This window comes from Vulpes vulpes, chromosome 12, assembly GCF_048418805.1.
Source record: "Vulpes vulpes isolate BD-2025 chromosome 12, VulVul3, whole genome shotgun sequence".
NCBI classification, from domain to species: Eukaryota; Metazoa; Chordata; class Mammalia; order Carnivora; family Canidae; genus Vulpes; species Vulpes vulpes.
This window is the reverse complement of record NC_132791.1, coordinates 29,450,534-29,471,359: the sequence shown is the minus strand read 5'-3', so window position 1 is coordinate 29,471,359 and position 20,826 is coordinate 29,450,534. Positions and strand designations below refer to the sequence as shown.

Sequence of the window (20,826 nt, the reverse complement as noted above, 5' to 3'; positions counted from 1 at the left end):
ATTAGGAATTATAAAATTTTTTCTTATCAATTATAATCTTCAAGGTAGAAGAGGTGAAACTTGTACATTCTTTTAGAAAGAATATCAAAATGCCTCATTCAAAATTCTTAAAATTATCAGTCTTGTCATATTCTGTCCTTCCACACCCTCATTCTGCATGCATGTATGCATGTGTGTGCATGTGTCTTAGGTTTGTTTTTTGTTAAAATTAAAACTTTAAGGGTATGTGTGTGTGCATTATCTTAGGTTTGCTATTTGTTAAAAATAAAAGTTTTAAATATCCAATTGGAAGTACACAAATGTACAAGAATTATTAATCACAAAGATTTTGAGGGATAAAATTTTAAAAGAATTTTTAAGTTATGCTAGCATATTTAAACCTCAATAGAGCCTACATTCTACTTGCTAATAATTCAACTTAGAATAGTTTTAATGCATAAAATGGAAGCATATCTAATGAGTCACTGCATGCTTGTGAAACTTAATAGTAAATTATTAAATTAATCTAGGAGACAAACCCTAGAACATGAAATAATTAAATATCTGTCCGAATTCCTTTGGAAGATGGCAAATTGAGCACACCTATCTAATTCCCTTCCCTACCAAGAACCCACTGAGTGACAGAAGACAGATACTAAAAATACAATAATAGCATAAAAACTGTAAAATAATTGAGGATAAAACTAACAACAGTCCCACCTAAGTAAAACACAAAATGGAGAATCCATAAAGGGGGAAAAAAATTCAACAAATTTACCTAAATAAATAGTAAGACCTCGGGGGTGGAGGGCAAAATCAGAGGTACTCTACAAGAAAATATTAATGAAATACATTTTTTCATGGCAAATATAAGAATACAATGTCTAGGTATCATTAAGAAACAACTAAAGACATGGGCAAAGGGTAGAAAAAAGTCAAGCATTTCACAAAATCTGAAATACAAACCATCAGAAAATATATTTAAAAATGCTCAATGTAATTTCTAATCAAGAAATGCAAATTAAAAGAACAAGATATTATTAATTCATTAGTAAAAAGAGGAATTTTATACATCTGGAAAAATTTAATAAATTCATAAGATGGAAAAATGATCAAGACATGATTAAGTCAACAAAGTAAGCTAATGAGTGATAATCATATTTATGTTAAAAATAACATATGTAAATTATTAATAAAGGTTACTTCTAGTGAAGGAAGTTAAAGTTGTAGGGGAAGAGAAGAAAATGAATTTTTCAATTTTGCTCTATGAACATACGTATTTCTTCAACCATTTCTAAGAATATAACCTTGTGAAAAGTTAAAAAAGAAGAAATGAAACCATAATACTAGATAACAAAAAAGGATATCATCTAAAAAGACATTTTGCAAGAGTTTTACAAAATGTAAGCAGGCAGGATAAAATTAACAGAAAAAATAAAAGCAAAGCAAAACCATAGCCAAAGACATCACAGATAAGTATAATTCTTAGTCTTAGAACCAAGGAAGAGTTGGCTGTGAAACACACAATGAGATAATTAAATTAAATTGATTCAGAATGGTTGGGCCAACTGAACCCTTCCTACTTTCCCTCCCTCTCCATGCCATAAGCTCAAGCACTCTACTGGGAGGCCACTTCATCCACTTAAAGAGCTCTCCTAGAAAAACATATCTAAACAGTTACTGATGAAACCCAAACCAGCTTCCAGAAAAAACCCAGCTACAATAAATGAAGAAACAAGACAAACAAAGGATGAATAAAGAAAATTTAGGGAACAAAGATAATAATCCAATGGGGGAGAAGGAAGGGTGGAGGAGTCTATTTAATATTTAGAGAGAGACAGAAGTGGACCCTACAGACATAAAGTACAGGGTGTAGTGAAAGAAGACCTGAGAATAAGAAATGTTAGAATTTAAAATATAGTTATCAAAAGCAAACATTCAGTGGTTGCTGGAAGACACTGGAAAAAATGGGGGGGGGGGGATGCTCTAAACGTAGAAAAGAAATAAAAATATGTTTAAAATATGCTATAAAAGAGATGAAGATGAATGACCTATGAGTCCAAAAACCTAATATAATTAATTTAGCAAATATTACTGAGCACCTACTATGTAGAAGACACTGTTTTAAAAGTTAAGGAAACATCAGTGAATTAAAAAAAAAAAAAAGTCTCTGCATTAAATTTAAGTCATGGGAAACTCTATAAATTCGTATCAGGTTTTATAAAGAAAAATAAAGCCAAGATAAGAAGACAGTAGTAGGATGCTTTCAGAGAGTGATCAATGTGATTTGGTAAGGTAATATTTGAGCAGAGAATTGACTAAAGTGATAAAGTCAAAAGACAAAAAAAGAGACAGTGGAGAGGGAAAATAAAGAAATATGAGAAAAAAAAAGTGATCTGAGGTGAAGAAGTTCTTCACACTGAAAAGGCTTGCCAACTGCAGTGTATCATATCTAAGATACATCCTGTAAAAAATCAGAACTCAAGGGTAAAAAGAAATTCCTAAAAATCCCCAGAAGAAAAAGCTAGATTACCAACAACAGCTAGACTCAAGAAATCAAGAGCTTTCCTATCAGCCACTGTGGACAAGATATCAAAATGGCTATGAACATGATCACAAAAAGAGAAGTTGTGGTATATTATGTGCCTCAAGGACACGACATTGCTTCTAAAATATTGTCAAAAAACTGAACATGAATCTGATCAAGCCTCTATATCTAACTACCAATTTAAAGAAAAATAATATTAAATAACACAATGGGATGCAATCAGCAAAATTTAAACTGAGCAACTCTGACAACCTGGTTTCTTCAAGAAATAAACTGCACAGAGAGGGAGGTAAAGGAGGGTGGGATGGAAAGGACAAGCATACACATTAAAAAGAAACTCAGTATCAACCAATTATAATGTAGGGAACTTATCTGGATCTCCATTCATACGAATATAGTTTACAAAATATTCTAAGACGGGGTGCCTGGGTGGCTCAGTAAGTTAAGCATTTGACTCTGGATTTCAGCTCAGGTCATGATCTCAGAGTTCTGAGTTGGATGAAGACCCATGTCAAGCTACATGCTAGGCATGGAGCCTACTTGGGATCCTCTCCCTCTGTCCCTCCCCCCTCCCATCCCTCTCTCTCTTAAAAAGAAAAAAAAAAGTTAAAAAATATATATATATAAAGATAACCAAAGAAATTTGAGCCTGGATACCTAAGGTTTAAAAATATTCTGTAACCTTTAATGATGGATTTCAACAATAATTAGTAGCTATTAAAGCTGTTAGGTGGTAGGGTGACAACTTATACCAATCAATCTTAATATCACAATACTAACCAATGAATAGTAGGTTAAATGTGAAAACTCTCTGAATATCTAATATTAAGAAATGTTAACTTTTTAAGGCATTATGATCATGCTTAAAAAGAGATCTCTAATCTTTGAGATACAAACACTGAGATATTTACAAACCAACTGAAAAGATGTTTAGAATATGCTTTAAAATAATCTAGCAATATGAAGCAGGCAGTGGTATGGATGAAAAAATTAGTCACAGGTGGATAACTGAAGTAGGAGAGAGTACATGGAAGTTAATGCTATTTTTTCTTATTTTTGCTTAAAAATTTCCAAGATAAAAAGTTCTTTTTTAAGTTGATTGTTATTCAGAAACCCTAAATAAGTAACATTTTTGGAAATATCTAAAAATATATATATCTTGGAGGAGAATACAAGAAAATCAAAATCCTATATTCCTACTAGGCAATCATAGAGCTGGTTATCCAAAGAGTTAAAGTCTTTTGTTTTCTCTTTTAGTTTTTCTCCTCTAATTTTAAGTTAATCACATTCAGTGGTTATGCCATTTAGAAGAGCACATTTTACCATCCTCCCCTCTAGGTCCTTCCCTGTAGAATCTCTTAACTCTCCAAGGCTTCTAGTATTATCAACCTGCTAGAATCTCATTAGTAACAAAGTCCATAGCTTATTGGACAGCAATGCTATGCTTCCATGGATTTCTTTTCTGAGACAACAAAAAAGTTTGGTTTTACTAAATTTTAACTTACAAGGAACACAACTTTACTGTATTCTAGTAGAAAGTCAACTTGCAACAGTTCTAGTGAGTTCTAGCCTTTTCAAGAAACCAAAACTTTATTTTCTGAAAAAGAAACAATTGGGGCAGCCCAGTGGCTCAGTGGTTTAGCGCTGTCTTCAGCCCAGGGCCTGATCCTGGAGACCAGAAATGAGTCCCACATCGGGTTCCCTGCATGGAGCCTGCTTTTCCCTCTGCCTGTGTCTCTGCCTCTCTCTCTCTGTGTGTCTCTCATGAATAAATAAAATCTTAAAAAAAAAAAAGAAAAGAAAAGAAAAGAAACAATTGGGTTTTTTTTAGTATATAAAAATAATTTTTGTAGAGGACTTTAATCTTCCTCTCAGCAAAACAGGCAGAACTTGGGTTATTCCTTCATGTTTTAAACTACTGATTTAAATTTAAGTGTATCATGTTAACCACCATATTAAAAATTTAATCATGACACTGTTACTAAGATACAGAAGAAAATGTAAACAACTTAATACAGAACAACTATCTAGAATTCTACCAAACCCACAATGAACTTCTGGATAACTAAGTGCCCTCTAGCCTATAAACCTAACTTTTGTAAATGATAAATTCAGAGATTACTCCAAGAATCAATAAATATTCATTCAATGTCTATTAATGCCACAATAATGCTAGAGAGGCCAGAGAAGAGACAGGCCTTACAAAATGCTACAGGTAAGGTAAACTCAGTATTTGTAGCATGATTAAGGCATAGATTTTGCCTTTGTGGTATTTATGTTTGCTTAAAATATGGACAGGATGGATACCTTCAAGTACTAAACTGTACAAATATAAAGTATGCCAGAATTTCAGAGTGTTAAAGACAATAGGGAAAAGTCAAGGAGATCTTCATAAACATGTGATATGAAGTAGGTCTTAGAATCTATTAGGTGATATTGACAGAAGAAACAACGCCAAGTGTAAGGGACAGAATGGAAAGACAGGTGCTAGAGATAAAGTTAGTTCAGAAATATGTGAGCCTAACAGAATAAAATACACAAGTGAGAATATATAAAAGGCTAGTATCAATATTATTGCCTCTGAAGACATCACCATTCTAGCAGAAAAAGCACAACAGTGACCTCTTGCCAGTCTTTATAAAGGATCAGATAAGTAATTAAATAGGCAACAGCAGTAGGAACTAGGTGATATTTAGTAAGAGAAGTGGAAAAGTACAAGTAGGTAGGGAAGGCCACAGTTGATCTGGAGATGTCGCATTTTAAAGAACAACTAGTTGACCTAAATAAGAGTACATCCTGGTGTATGAGTTTCTCAGATTTGGACAAATTGAATAACAAGCACTAAAACCTGTACTCACAAACGACAGATTCACATTTATACTCTGAGATATGCTGCGAACTAGACACATGATAAAGCATCATAGTTTTTTTTTTTTTAAGATTTTATTTATTTATTCATGAGAGACACAGAGAGGGGCAGAGATATAGGCAGAGGGAGAATCAGGCTCCCTATGGGAAGCCCAATGCGAGACTTGATTCCAGCACCTTGAGATCACAACGTGAGCCAAAGGCAGACACTCAACCACTAAGCCACCCAAGTGCCTGAGCATCATAGTTCTATGTTCAAGAAAAGGTAACTTCTACAAAACTATAATACAGTATATCTGACACCAATGCTCAGCAAAATTCTAGGTTTATTAAGAGGTTAATGAATTCTGAAAAAAAGTAGTGCTAAATAGTTTAGACAGAGAAGGTAACATTTGACCAGGATCAAAATGACATGTGGAAGACTCATGGTTATCTTGGGGAGGAGCATAAAGGCAGAGTGAACAGCAAAAGCAAAGTCCCTGACAAAACAGTACTTGTAGTGCCAGAGGAAACTGAAAAGGGAGGAGGAGAATGAGTAAGGGGGAGTGTGACAGGCCATATCACATATGGCTTGTACTGGCCACAGGAAGGAAGGATTTCAGATTTTGTTGGAGATAGGAAGATATGGGAAGGCTTTGATAAGAACGGTGACATGACCATTTTGAGTTTTTAATTTTTATAGTCATTCAGAAATGGAAGAGACTACAGGGGAGCACAGGTAGAAATAGAGGAATCAGCATGTTGAAAGAATCAACACCACAAAAATATGTCTAAGAAGAGGTGACAAATGGTTGGATTCTGAATATTATAAAAGTAGAGCTGGACATGATTTGTTGACAGAGATGAAAGAAAGCACTCAAGAATGAAACAGAGATTCTTGAACTAGACACTCAAAGGAATGTAACTGCTATTCATTGAGATGGAGAAGACTGTAGGAGAAGCAAGATTTGGAGGGGGAGTGGTATTGTTTTCTTCTTTGTTGCTTTGGGTGGGGGGAGAGAGGTCAGGGAACAATCTAGAATTTACTCTGGAACTTATTAACTTTTAAGATACTTACTGAACATCTAATAAGTAAGCTAGGTATAAAAGGCTGGGAAGAAGTATGAATTGGAGAAATAAATTTGTAGCCGCCAATCTTAGAATTACATAAGATGTAGGAAAATGAAAAAGTCCAGAGGCACCGGGGTGACTCAGTCTTTGGCTCAGATCATGATCTCAGGGTCCTGGGATTGAGCACCATGTCAGACTCTGTGCTCAGGAGGCAGTCTGCTTGTCCCTCTGCCCCTCCCCCGTGGCTTGAGCTTTCTCTCTAACAAAAATCCTTTAAGAATTTTTTAAAAAGTGTTTTTAAAAACAAAAGTCCAAAGAGAAGGTGGTGGGACACTAACCCTTTAGAAGTCAGGTAGAGGAGAACATGACAAAAAGCAGACTGAGAAGAGAGTATCAGGGAAGGAGGAATAATCAATAGGTATCACACATGGCTGATAGGTCAAGATAAGGACTCAGCAATACCAGTCAAATAGCTGCTGGCAATAATAGTTCACTAGAGAGAGGGGCAATCATTGGAACAGAAAAAACACCTGTAGGTACCAAAAGAGAATGTGTTCACTACACAGAGGGGCTGGTCTCAGGAACAAAAAGAGTTCACCCATTTTAAGAGAAGAGACGGGGACTATATAATTTATTTTCAGACACAGGTACATAGAAAAAATTAATTTACACCTTTGTTTTCCTTTATTAGAGAAGTTCTCTCCAAGCCAGGCCATATTTTATCTTTCTGGTGCCTAACACAAAACCATAATTTGTTTGTTGGAAGAAGGGATCAGCTTCAAAATCTGAACAAACATCATTTACAAAAAATATTTTAAAAAATAAAGAAAAAAGAAAAAAATATTAAGTTCATTTTCTATAACCCAAAGGACACATAAGGGCAAATGAGCAGGAGTTACATAATAGCAGCCTATATTTCAACACAGAGACCCTTTTACCAATTAGAGACAGCAAGGATAATATTGAGGGGATGTAGCAGAAAATTCTAATGATAATAATAATGATGGCAGAAATATTTATAACAAGAGTTGATACTTCCTAAGCATCTACTATGTACTGATCACTTCTCTAAAGCACTTTACATGTCTTAACTCATTTAATCCTTCTGCCAACATATTGGAATAGGCACTCATCTTTATTATCTCCATTTTACAAATGATGAAACTGAGGAACAGAGTTCAAGTAACTTGCCCTATTGTTCACAAAACTGAAGTGGCAGAACCAAACTCCAAACCCAAATATATTTCAAAAAAAATCTATGCAATTTAAATATTCGATAGTGCCTCCCAGATCTTAACAGAATCAGAATGCCCACTGAAGCATCACAAATGAAAATGCTGGTTCAGACTGAATTTATCTTCTTCTTGTAGGTCCCTTAAGCGCACCTGAATAAATAAAATATGTAGGAGACATAGAGCTAAAAAAATGTATTAAATATGAAAAATTATTAAGAGAAGGAAAAGACAAGACACAGACTGGGAGACAATATTCACAAAACACACCTGGTTAAAGGACTGGTATCTGAAATATATAAAGAACTCATAAAACTCAACAATTAGTAAACAAACAACCCAAATAAAAAACGGGCAAAAGATGTAAAGAGACAAGTCACCAAAGAAGATGCATATATGGCAAAGAAATACCTGAAAAGATGCTCAACATCATATGTCCTTAAGGTATTGCAAAGTAAAACAAAAAGATACCATTTACACCCCTATTAGAATAGTCAAAATCCAAATCCCTGACAGCACCAAATGCTAGCAAGGATGTGGAACAAAGCAAAGTCTTATTCACTCATGGCAGGATACAAAATGGTACAGCATTTTGAAGGGCAGCATGGCAATTTCTTACAAAACTGAACTTGGTGTTTACCCAGAGCTGAACTTGTATCCATACAAAAACTTGTATACAAATAATTATAGCAGCTTCACTCATGATTGCCAAAATCTGAAAGCAACAAAGATGCCCTTTAATAGGTGCATGGATAAGCAAACTACAATAAATATATACAATGGAAGATCATTCAGCAATAAAAAGAAATGAGCTATCAAGCCACAAAAAGACATGGAAGAATGTCAAATGCATACTGTTCAGTGAAAGGAATTAACTTGAAAAGACCATATACTACATATGATATCTCAACTAAAACTTCTAAGTAAATTATAGACTGTGGTAGAGGACATGCAAAAAGTTCAGAAACTGGCAACATATAATTGCAAGCCTAATGTTTACTATCTTTCCTTTGGTAGGAATATTTCTATATAAGGAGGCACTTTTGCTAATCCATTGGACAAGAACATAATTACTAAACACCAGAGTGGATCCAAAGGGGATTCAAACATCTGTCAAAGGTTTGAACTGTGTAACCTCCAAACCAGCTGCCCTAAGACTATGTCTAGGATCCTTTGAAATACATCACAAGATAGAATGGGTAGAATTTAAAGAAACATGGAAACAAACATTTTCTTCATATACTAAATCAAACTCTTCAAAATGTGATTTTTAATAACACACACACACACAAACCATTATGCACCCAAAAACCTTGCCAGTTGACTTTTTTTTTTTTTTTTTTTAAATCCAGAGAAGTTGCACAATTAAATGTAACACAGGGATCTTCAAAAGGAAAAAAGAAACAGTATGGGCTAATCTGCCACACAAAACGTAATTCTCACCCTTTTGTGAAACTACTACACAGAAGGGGACAGATGAAAAGGCGGGAAGATCCTGTTTGGTGTCACTGCTAGTAATAACTTGTGAAAAAGCTCAAAGGAATTGAGAAGAGAAATGTAAATTCTTAAATCGCACCGACGGTTATACCATAAATCTCTTTTTACTTCACCAACTGCTGAACTGGACGTCATTTCCCCAGAATGAGTTTCTAAAAATCCTTTTAAGAAGTTAACTCATGTTAAGAAGCTGCATTTTATGAATACTTATTGGTTAGAGCCAGTCAAGGAAATAATCAAGGACTAACAAAAAAGAAATTAGACTAAAAACTTGGAGAACAAATCAGTTGTCCATCTGCTTCTCTGCTTCCAGCTCCAAACGGCCTGAAACACTTTTTATCAGTCTTCCCACACTCTCACACACTCATGCCTGCGATTTAGGTCTTCAAAGGAAGACACAGCACTGAGCTCACTTGCCAATCCAGAGGCTTTGACAGCAACACATACATATAAAACTCCTCCAAAAGCTGCTTAATTAACTGATGATCTTCATTCTCTCTTTCTTCACAAAGCAACAGAAGTCTCTAAGGGCATTCTGATTATCTTTAATACTATCTTCTCATTATCTTTTTAACTTCTTATAACTTATATATATTCCTTCAGCTATGGTTATGAAATTCTTTCCAGCAAAACTCAATTTTAACTGCAAATTCATTTCTTCATTCTAGTCTACTTACTCACTTTTGCTCTTCCTGATGCAGGACTACGTTAGAACAACAGCAGTAACAATAACAGCAATAAGAGCAAAGATCAGTTGAACTTTTCCATTTATCCCTCACCTTAAGGATTCAAATGGCCTCATACAGTTTTATATTTAATACCTTTGCTAAATATTGGCAAAAATCTCTTCCATCACATCTCATTTTTACAAGTAATAAGTAAGCTGTGACCATCATCAATTCTTTGATAGTCTAAAAGGAGTCTCTCAATTTCATTACTTATATAAACACGTCAGTGAAAATGTTTTTAAGTACCTGCTCCAGGGATCCCTGGGTGGCGCAGTGGTTTAGCACCTGCCTTTGGCCCGGGGCGCGATCCTGGAGACCCGGGATCGAGTCCCACAGTCCCACATCGGGCTCCCGGTGCATGGAGCCTGCTTCTCCCTCTGCCTATGTCTCTGCCTCTCTCTCTCTCTGTGACTATCATAAATATATAATAAAAAATAAATAAAAATTAAAAAAAAAAAGTACCTGCTCCAGTATATATTTTTACTTACTTATAAAATAAGATCATAATAAATTAATATGTACTAATATAATGATATATGGAATCAGAAATTTTTAAATGGAGAGAAAAACATATATGCTTATATGTATTTATTCACTTCAGAAGTACTGGTATTAAATGTAGTTATCCAAAGGGGCACCCACACCCCAATGTTTATAGCAGCAATGTCCACAATAGCCAAACTATGGAAAGAGCCCAGACATCCAAAAACAGATGAATGGATAAAGAAGATTGGTGTGTGTATATTTTTATATATGTATATATACATATATATATAAATATATACAATGGACTACTACTCAGCCATTAAAAAAAAATCTTGCCATTTGCAACAACATGGATAGAACTAGAAGATATTATGCTAAGTGAAATAAGTTGATCAGAGAAAGACAATTTTCATATGATCTCACTCGTGGAATTTAAGAAACAAAACAGAGGAGCATAGGGGAAGGCAGGAAAAAATAAATAAGATGAAATCAGAGAGGAAGACAAACCATAAGAGACTCCTAATCATAGGAAACAAACTAAGGGTTGCTGGAGGGGAGGACAGTAGGGGAGACGGGTAACTGGGTGATAAGCATTAAGGAGGGCACGTGATGTAATGAGCACTGAGTGTTATATAAGACTGATAAATTACTGACCTTGACCTCTGAAACCAATAATACATTATGTTAATTGAATTTAAATAAAATTTAAAAATATATATATATATTTAAAAAAGTACTGGTATTCTTTTTCCTGCAATCTCTGAAGTGTATAATTATACTTTGGTGACCACAGTCTAGAAGGCTGATAAAAGCCCAAAGAAAATATCTAAACTTCCACCACACAGTTCAACCACTGATAAACATTTTTCCCCTAAAGTCTACCTTTCAACTTTTTGAAGCTCTTGTTAACACAAGAATTCTTAAAGCTGTCCATCATACACTAATTCATGAACTGCAAGGTCAAAATTTAATTACATGAGGCAACTACATTAGTTTTTAAAAACACAACAACAGTGGGAGAATTTGAGCCTAACCACAGCAAAATTTGGTGTGTATATTTGCATGTCTTTCTCTAATAGGAAGAATAATTTCCTAATAGAATAAAAAATATAGAGAAAGAAAAAGTACAGACACTGCACTAGGCACTAGTCTTTACAAAATCTAACCAGAAAGAAACTTCAAGATTAAGGTTAAAGATCCAACCACTGCTTCAATCTGCTCTACAACAGAGCCACCAAGTGGTAGTTTATGTAACTTGTGTTCAAACACCCATCAGCAATGAGGAAGACCGCCTATGCATTTTCTGATACTTTTATTTGAGATAAGTAGGTTGAACCTAAATCTATCTAATGATAAGTCGACCTACTGGCCCTATTTTTATTTTCATAGGCAATATAGAATAAGCCTAATCACTCTTCCACTTGACAGCCCTTCAAATATTTTAAAATGAGTGTTAAAAACCTCACCTCCTCTTCAACCTAAATATCCAAACTTGACTTAGCTATTTCTCATGTATAGTTAAAAATATTTCTCATGACCACTTCCAAGAAGAAATGCAAAACTGGGAGCTAAATTCTTACGTTACAAAGGAGAATAATTTGCAAAATTATACATAGACCTGGTTGTAAAGCTTAAAGCAATAATTTAAATATAGACCATTATTTTAATACTACTGAAGGTCTTAAGCAAATTTATTTATTTATAGATATATATCTATAAATAATATATATAAGATCTATATATCTATATATAATATATAGAGTATTAGCAGAGATTTGATATTTTAAAAATATTTTCTACAAATTAAATACCTCCAACAAATATCAGTTTTCATTTTTTTAAAAATAGTTGTGCTATTTAGACCAATTTAGAAAATTTACATAAATTTCAGGGGCACCTGGGTGGCTCAGTTGGTTGAGCGACTGACTCTTGATTTTAGCTTTGGCCAGTGATCTTGGGGTTGGGGCATCCTGCCATGTATCAAGCTCTACCCTCAGTGGGGAGTCTGTGTGAGATTCTCTCTCCTTCTCTCCCTTTGCCACACCCACCTTGCTCTCAAGCACTCTCTCAAATAAAGAAATCTATAAAAACAAAATCAAATAATTATTATTTTTAAAACTTAGCTAAACTTTTTCAATAATACAACAAACCCTAAGATCCTCCAGGAAATTAATCAAAGATCTCAGGCTTCTACATGTATATGTGCTCATGTACACAAACACAGCTGTGCCAAAGATAAAGAGCAAAACTGTAACTGATTTTCTTATACAGCTGCCCTCTTGCTAAAAATGAGTTAGGAAACTAATCCCAACAGAAGAGTTCCTATTTTACTATAGTACCAATAAACCAGTAGATTGAATTTACATTTAAATAATTTTTGCACAGTGAAGGTATATCTTCGGCTATTAGTCCACCATTAAAGTATGGGAGAAGTTAGCACGTTATTTGATACTCATCTTCAGCACAACTTGTTTATGATATTTATCAACAAGACAGATGAAACAAAAACTAAACAAAAAATGCCAATTTCAATTAACTAATTCATAGTTAATATTTCTCAATATTTGAGTATTTTAGAAGCTAAGAAACCAAAAAAAATTCAAAGTGTAATTTAAATAACGTGTCAGTATCACACACTATGTAACAGGTCATATAATAAGACTTATTTTATTCAGAAAGAGCAAAGAAAAATTCAATGCTGCTTTATATTTTGGTCTACTGAACAAAGGGTTACTGTAATTCTAATTAAGCTTCCATGAATTTTCTTGAATGGTCAAGCCATTAAACAAAACAACAATACATTCACAAGGAGTATTATATTCTGTTTTTATTGAGCTCACTGTGAGCACGAACAGCTAGCTATGCAAGAAAAGTTAGAGATAATATTAAATAAACTCTGCAAGTTTTGCATATTAAAAATAGACAATATTAGTTAATTTAGGGAAAAAGGCAACAATCTTTATTGAGACTACTAGGATTTCTATTTCCTGGTATACCTCAGCTTCCTGGGGAAACTCCAATCAAGTTACTTACTATCTGGTTCAGAATTTTGCTATACTAATATTTACCTAGATGTTCTAAGTAATTGAATATTCTAAATAACTTATGTTTGTTCCATTATGCAACAAAACATTTTATATTTTAACTATTGTTATAGACATTTTTCTAGAAGACGTCATTATTTCCCTCTTTTCTTAAAAAAAAAAAAAAGCAAGATGGTACTGCTGTGCTTTGATCTTATGTTTACTCATCTCTGCTTGCTATCACTTACTGATGACAGCGTGTTCTTGATGTTTCTGAAGCCTATGTGAACCTGAGAGTGGTCTACATAGGTTCTGGCTACTCTGAGCAATTTTTCTCTCCCTCTTTGCCTCTCTAATAAAATTTTCTGTTTTTTAAATGACTGAAGTTAACATAAAATCAAAGCAAAATAGGCTTTTGACAGTAGGAAGTGAATTCTAAAGAACTCCAAGTACCTGAACATGAGAGTAAACATCTACCCTTAGAAGGCAGTGCTGGCGGGATGCCTGGGTGGCTCAGTGGTTGAGCGCCTGCCTTCGGCCCAGGGCATGATCTGGAATGGAGTCCCATATCAGGCTCCCTGCATGGAGCGTGCTTCTCTCTCTGCCTGTGTCTCTGCCTTTCTCTCTCTGTGTCCCTCATGGATAAATAAATGAAGAGGAAGAAGGAAGAAAGAAGAAAGAAGAAGAAGAAAGAAGAAGAAGGAAGAAGGAAAAAGGAAGAAGAAGAGGAAGAAGGCAGCACTGGCTAATTTGTACTTTGAGGTCTCCATTCCTTTTTCCCTAGGAATTGGAATCAACCAAGTCAATTACATGACATTCTTCTCTCTGTAGATGATCTAACAGCATACCCTCCACACTGCCTGCTCATTAGATGCAAAGAATAGAAACAAAGACAGTAAGAACAGCAGACCTGTCCAATTACCCATGGGGTATAAGAGTTACATGAAAATAATGTGTGCTTAGCATTTATATATGACAAATAAATGTAAATGAAACTATGAATTTGAGTTTATGTCTTTGGTGGGTGCTCAGAAGTAGTCAGAACATAATGATATATATATATTTTGGTCTATCTAAGAGGTTAACAACACAAGAGGATTTCTGAAAAACAATGGAATTCTTGAAACCATCAGAAGTATTTATAAAAAACCCCAGAATACATAAATTAGAATTACAGAAAATCTTAATTTTGTTCTATCTATAAATTTAATGAGTCACAAAATAAGTTATCAATTATTTTTCACTTTGTCAATTAAGCATCAATAACCCAGGCCACAAGTAAAAAAAGAAATTCTGCCTAAATAAACTGATGACCTACTTCCCTTTACCAAATAAGTTCTTATAACTCAAGTTTCAGAGAAACTATTTCAAGCCAATCAAAGATTAGTTGCTTACATAATATGTAAAACAATCATTTTGGCTACAGGAGATTCTCATTGCTCTGAAGTAATTTTATCAGAACAGAGGAAAAATGTGAGGTGGTCTTTGAGTAACTAATAAAAATTTATTTTACTTTCAATTTTCCCTACAAGAATGAGAGAAACAAAAAAGACGTGAAAGATCAACCTTATTGATCTACTTGGCTTGAATAAATTACAAACTACCACTTCACTTCTGCTGGCTGATAATGTCAAAAACTACTGACTTATAGAAAATAAGGAAGAGAGTAATAACAAAGTATTTCCACAGAAAAGACCAAAAAGGTCACCCCATAAAGTTTTTTTGTTTTTCCTTATATAACCCAAAACTATCCAGTTAACAAATCTCCAAATCTCCAATATACATACTGCAGCTGATGATATATAGCAGAGATTACAAAATTAAAACTATTCAAGATGACAGCTTTTTGGTGATACTGTAGCCACATATCACTATGGTAGAACTACTCCAGTAGCTAAAGGAGTCATGAAATAAAGGAAATGTTCTTTACTCTTTTGATCTTGGGCCAAATAAATTATTCTGTTTCCTTATCTGTAAAATGGACGTGACCTGCAGCAGTGAAAATTCATTACTGGTAAAATGTTCATAATCTTCAAGAAAACGTTATATAAAAATTAACTACTTGATTCATACCTTGTTTTAATTCCAAACCTTCAGGTTGCTTGTTCTCTCTCACAGCTGAAGTAGAATCTACAGAGGTGTCTTGTCTGAGGAATAAAAATAAAAACCATTTTTAAAACTATATTCAATCAAATAATACTTACTGCTCAGGTTCCCAGAATTAAGTCATACACTTGGGAAGACACACTGAATTCTTCTGAGCCCCCAGGACACCATTCAGTGCACTTCGGAAACTCAGAAACATGTATACATGTCAAAAGCAGTAGCTATAAACCATCACCAATTTAAGCAGTATATGTCTTTGTAAAAATCAAGGGACAAAACTGGAAGGAATAGGGAGGTAACTTTCTCCTTTCCAATACCCTGCAGGATAGCTGGTAGGAGAAATCATAACTTACAGAGGAATCCAGTAATTTTTCAACTTCAACTGTTAAATTTAATGGGCACTGTGGCATTCAAATTATTTTATATTCATCTAATTTCATACCTCAAATGCTTTGATGTCTACAGTATGTGGGAAATACATATGTGGGAAATACATATGTGGGAAATACATATTTTATATGTAATATACATATGTAATCAAAGTAAACGGATTAAAGTATAAGATCATAAAAAAGTTTTGATTCACCATGTTCTCCAACAGAACCCCAAATTAATATTCTTTCTTAGAGGGCATTATACCATCTAAATATTAATGTTACAAATACTTTTCAGCCAAAGAAATTAATTAGGTGCAAATATTCAAAATGACTATTTTCTTTATAAATACATATTTCACCCTCTAGAGAATTTCTATACATATCCTAAAACTAACATACAAAAAGTATTTTGGGAATTTTCCTACTCACAAAACTATTTCTATCCACTTAATAACAAATCTTTCAAATAACCAAAGGATAAAGACTTATGATCACTTCCTTGAATTTACAATATTCTTTCCTGGCAACTTATTTGGCACTCAACGTGTTTAGTAACGCAAGCACAAACTCAAATAGAGACTACAAAATTATTTGGATCTGTTATTAGAATACATAAAAAAATTTAAAATTGAGATACCTGTTTTATATTTCTGTCTAATATCACCTACTCAGACTTTATTCTTTCACCAGAATGACTGGCAGATCCCAACGAAGAAATGAACAAATATTCTTTGGCAATCCAGGGACAGATAAAATGTCAATATAGTGCATTAAGAGCTTTGCAAGGAATAAAGTTAAAATGTGTTACCTCAAGCCTTACAGTCAAATTAGATTTTTACCTACTGGGAGCATTAATCTATTCCTAAGTATCTTCCTTTAGAGAAAATGTTTGTTTGCTCTTACACATCCTTGAATGGGCACCTAATTATTCTTCTAAGCAATATATCTAAATGACTTGAACAAAAACATATTGTAAAAAGAAATATAATGTAAAAAAAAAAAAATGTTTACTCCCAGATAAGACATCACCATTAAAAAGGCCATGGGCAGGATGCCTGGATGTCTCAGTGGGAAGAGCCTGGGTCTCTTGATCTCAAGGTCATAAGGTTGAGCCCCATGTTGGGTGGACAGATTACTTAAATAAGTAAACTTAAAAAGTGGGGAGAAGGGCCATGGGTATATGTAATACCCAAAGGATACAACATCACCTATGCAATATTAAAGCTGAGAATGTATGACCTATATCATGAAGGAATCATCAGTTAAACCTCAAATGGAAAAAAAAGAAGTACTGTTCTATTAAAAGAGGTTGGGGAGTTAAATGCCAATGTTTTATAAAAGGCAAATAAAGGTTGTGAAAATATTTCAAGTTAAAGGAAGTTAAAAAGAGCCATGACAATTAAATGTTATACTTGACATGACACTGGTAAACTAAAGGGGGAAAACGTGATAAAGGACATTATTGAGTCAAATGACAAACTGAAATACTGAAGGTAGATTTGATAAAAGAATCACACCAATGTTAAGTTTACTGAAATAGACAGGGTGTTGTGGCTATATACATAGAGTATCACTATCCTTAAAAAAAAAAAAAAAAAAGCACAATATAGTTTTTAGGGGTAAAGTGTCATAATGTATGTAACTTATAGCTTCAACTGTTTTAAAATAAATACACATCTATAAAAAGAGGGTGTGCAAATAAGTTAATAAATAAATAAATGTTAATAATAGGTAAATCTAGGTAAAAGATATATGGATGTTTCTTATACTGCTCTTATTCTTCTAACATTTTAATAACTGAAGTTATTGCCAAATAAACATTTTTAAAAATAATGTAGTAAGATGCGTTACTGTATGCATTATTTTATTTTTTGTGAAAACCTGTTGGTTCCCCTTCTAATAAAACTGGACATCTCTATAAAGATTACCTGCTGCTATAAAGAATTTCTTTTCGTACCCAAAGTGAACTTTTGTAACATTCTGTTTTATCTTTAGTTAGGTCTGAACGTGTTGTTGAAGAGTCACCAAACAGAATTTCAGACAGTGGATGCAGTACAAGTCCACCATCTTGTGGCTGAAAAATGAAATGCTAGCTGATTTTCCACCAGTACTATCTGAAGTTGGAAAAAATATTAGAGAAAATAGCTTGGAATTTTAAAATCTATACCAACTAATTTTTCCAAGATGTAGGCTTTGCAACTACTTCCAGAGCTCTCTAAGACAATTTAAAGATTTTCACCAAAGAGCATGAAAGAGATGATATACACAAAAAAAGGAAATGTTTTAAAGTGTAAGAAAACCATTTAAGTACATATGATGTCTTTTTATTTCTAGTTTCATGAAAATAAAAAATGTCTACTCTCAGATAAGACATACTAGGTGTTAGAGTCAGGAAAACTAAAGTAATTCTAATTTATATTTAAATGGCATTTAAATATTTCTATCAAATACTTTATGTAAGAATTTTATAACAACTGTAGGGGCGCCTGGGCGACTCATTTTGGTTAAGCATCCAATTCTTGATTTTGACTCAGGTCAGGATCTCAGGGTTGTGAAATCCAGCCCTGCTTAGGGCTCCACTCAGGCTCAGGGTTGAGATTCTTCCCATCACCCAACTCAGCCCCTCCCCCTGCTCATGTGTGCACACGCCTTTCTCAGATAAACAAATCTTTTTATAAAAAAGAATTTTATAACAATTGGGAGAAAGAGAGAGAGAAGGCAACACAGAAAAGTAGAGGAGGGAGAGAACACACTGTTAAATCTGCTTTGGTTTAAGAATCTCGCAATGGCTTTTTGTATTTCTTTCCTTTGAGGGTGGGGGGACACACGTTTTTTATTTTTCTAATTCCCTTCTCCCATCCACAGTGCTCCTCCTTAAAGCAGCTTAATTTACAATCTTGGCTTTGAATTATAAGAGAGCCATATACCATCTCTGGGATTTAAGTCCTCAAACCAATAGCAATCTGACTTTCCTTCTTTTAACCCATACACAATTACACTCTTGATCCTTCCTTACAACAAAATTAAAAAATTAACTATTGGGACTACAGCAAAATAAAAATCCTCTGCACAGCGAAGGAAATAATCAACAAAACTAAAAGGCAACCTACAAAATGGAAGAAGATATTTGCAAATGACATTATCTGATAAAGGGTCAGTATCCAAAATATATAAAGAACTTATAAAACTCAAAACCCAATGAATTTTATTTGTTTTCCAGAACTCAATGGATTCGTTGTTTAAGTCAGAGTAATACATACACTGGGGAGATCTGTGGAACTTAAGAACAATTACATATGTGAATTACTAAAAGTTTAAAATATATATTTAAAGAGGGAAAAAAGCCAATTTCTTATACAAATAAAAAAAAAAACATAGAGAAGATATCTCAATGGCAGGATAAAGAAGATGCCAGCATTTTCCTAATTTGCCAAAAGTAAGCTGACAATCGGGCAAACTGGCATAACAAAAAGTAGAACTCTTAATTCTCCTCGGTCTCCTGAGAATAAAAACAGAGGTTAAAAGAAGCCAACCTATCATTCTATGAGCTTTCTATTAAAAATAAGAAACAAAGAAACCAGGGTAGCCAAAATATTTGGAAAAAGAAGGATGCACATGATCAGATTTCAAGACTATAAAGCTACAGTAATCAGGACACTAAGATATTAGAGAAAGATTAAACATATATATTGATGGAACAAAAGAGAGTCCAGAAATAAACCCACATTTATGTGATCAATTGAGTTGCAACAAAAGTACAAAGGCAATTCACTGGAACTGAACAAATGGTATGGGTACAACTAGATATCCATATGTATATAATTTTACAACCATATCTTACACTATATATAAATACTAACTCAAAATAACAGACATAAAAAATGTAAACCTATAAAACCTCTAGATGATTATGCAGGAAAAAATCCTTTGTGACTTTATTAATAAGCAAAGGTATCACCAAAGCATGGCCTATAAATAAAAATAATTGATCAACTTGGATTTTCCCCAAATAAAAAACATCTGCTCTTCTAAGGAAATGTTGAGAGAATAAAAAACTAGCAAGACTGGGAGAAAATACTTGCAAGCCACATATCTGATAAAAAAGGACTTGTATTCAGAGTAAATAAAGAACTCTGAAATCACACACACAAAAAAACCCCAAAAAAACAAAGAACCCAACTTAAAAAAAAACTGGTTAAACAATTAAGTCACTCAAGGGTGATTTGGTGGCTCAGTCAGTTAAACGTCTGACTCTTCATTTTAATGGAGGTCATGATCTCCGGGTGCTGGGATCAAGCCTCTCCTCCTATTGCAGTGTTGGGTTCTCTGCTCAGCAAGGAGCCAGTTTCTGCCTCTCCTTCTGCCTGCCCCTCCCCAGCTTGTACTCTCTCTCTGTCAAATAAACAAGTAAACCTTAAAAAAAAATATTAATGCACTTGACCAAGGAAGATGCACAGATGCAAATAAATATAACAAATATGGTCAATGCCATTGGTTATTAATGAAATGCAAATTTGGAACCACAATGCCATACCACTACACATATATTAAAATGGCTAAAATCAAAACAACAAACTGAACTTTCATATACAGTATCAGTGAGGATGCAGACATGCCCTAGCAACGCCCACTCTTAGGTACTAGACCAAGAACAATGAAAACTTAAGTTCCAACCGAAAACTTGTGTTCCTACGGAAAACCTGTATGTGAACATTCATAGTGGCAATATTTGAAACTACCATAAACTGTAAACAACTAAAATGTCCTATTATTAATTTTCTATTGCTGCCATAACAAATGACCACAAACTTGGTAGCTTAAAACAACATAAACATATTACAGTTTTGTAAGTCCTAAGTCTGGTATGAGTCTCACTGGAGCAAAATCAAAGTGTCCAAAGGCTGCATTGCTTTCTGGAGGCTCTAGGGGAAA

General features: G+C 33.9%; 1 protein-coding gene across 1 annotated transcript in view; it reads right to left on the bottom strand.

Moving 5' to 3' along the window:
* Window positions 1-20,826, bottom strand: part of CAAP1 (caspase activity and apoptosis inhibitor 1) — a 49,991-nt gene that overhangs the window by 8,283 nt on the left and 20,882 nt on the right. The window contains exon 5 of the mRNA XM_026009009.2: window positions 15,485-15,558. Within this exon, the coding sequence (XP_025864794.1) occupies window positions 15,485-15,558 (74 nt within the window). The remainder of the gene's footprint in view (window positions 1-15,484; window positions 15,559-20,826) is intronic.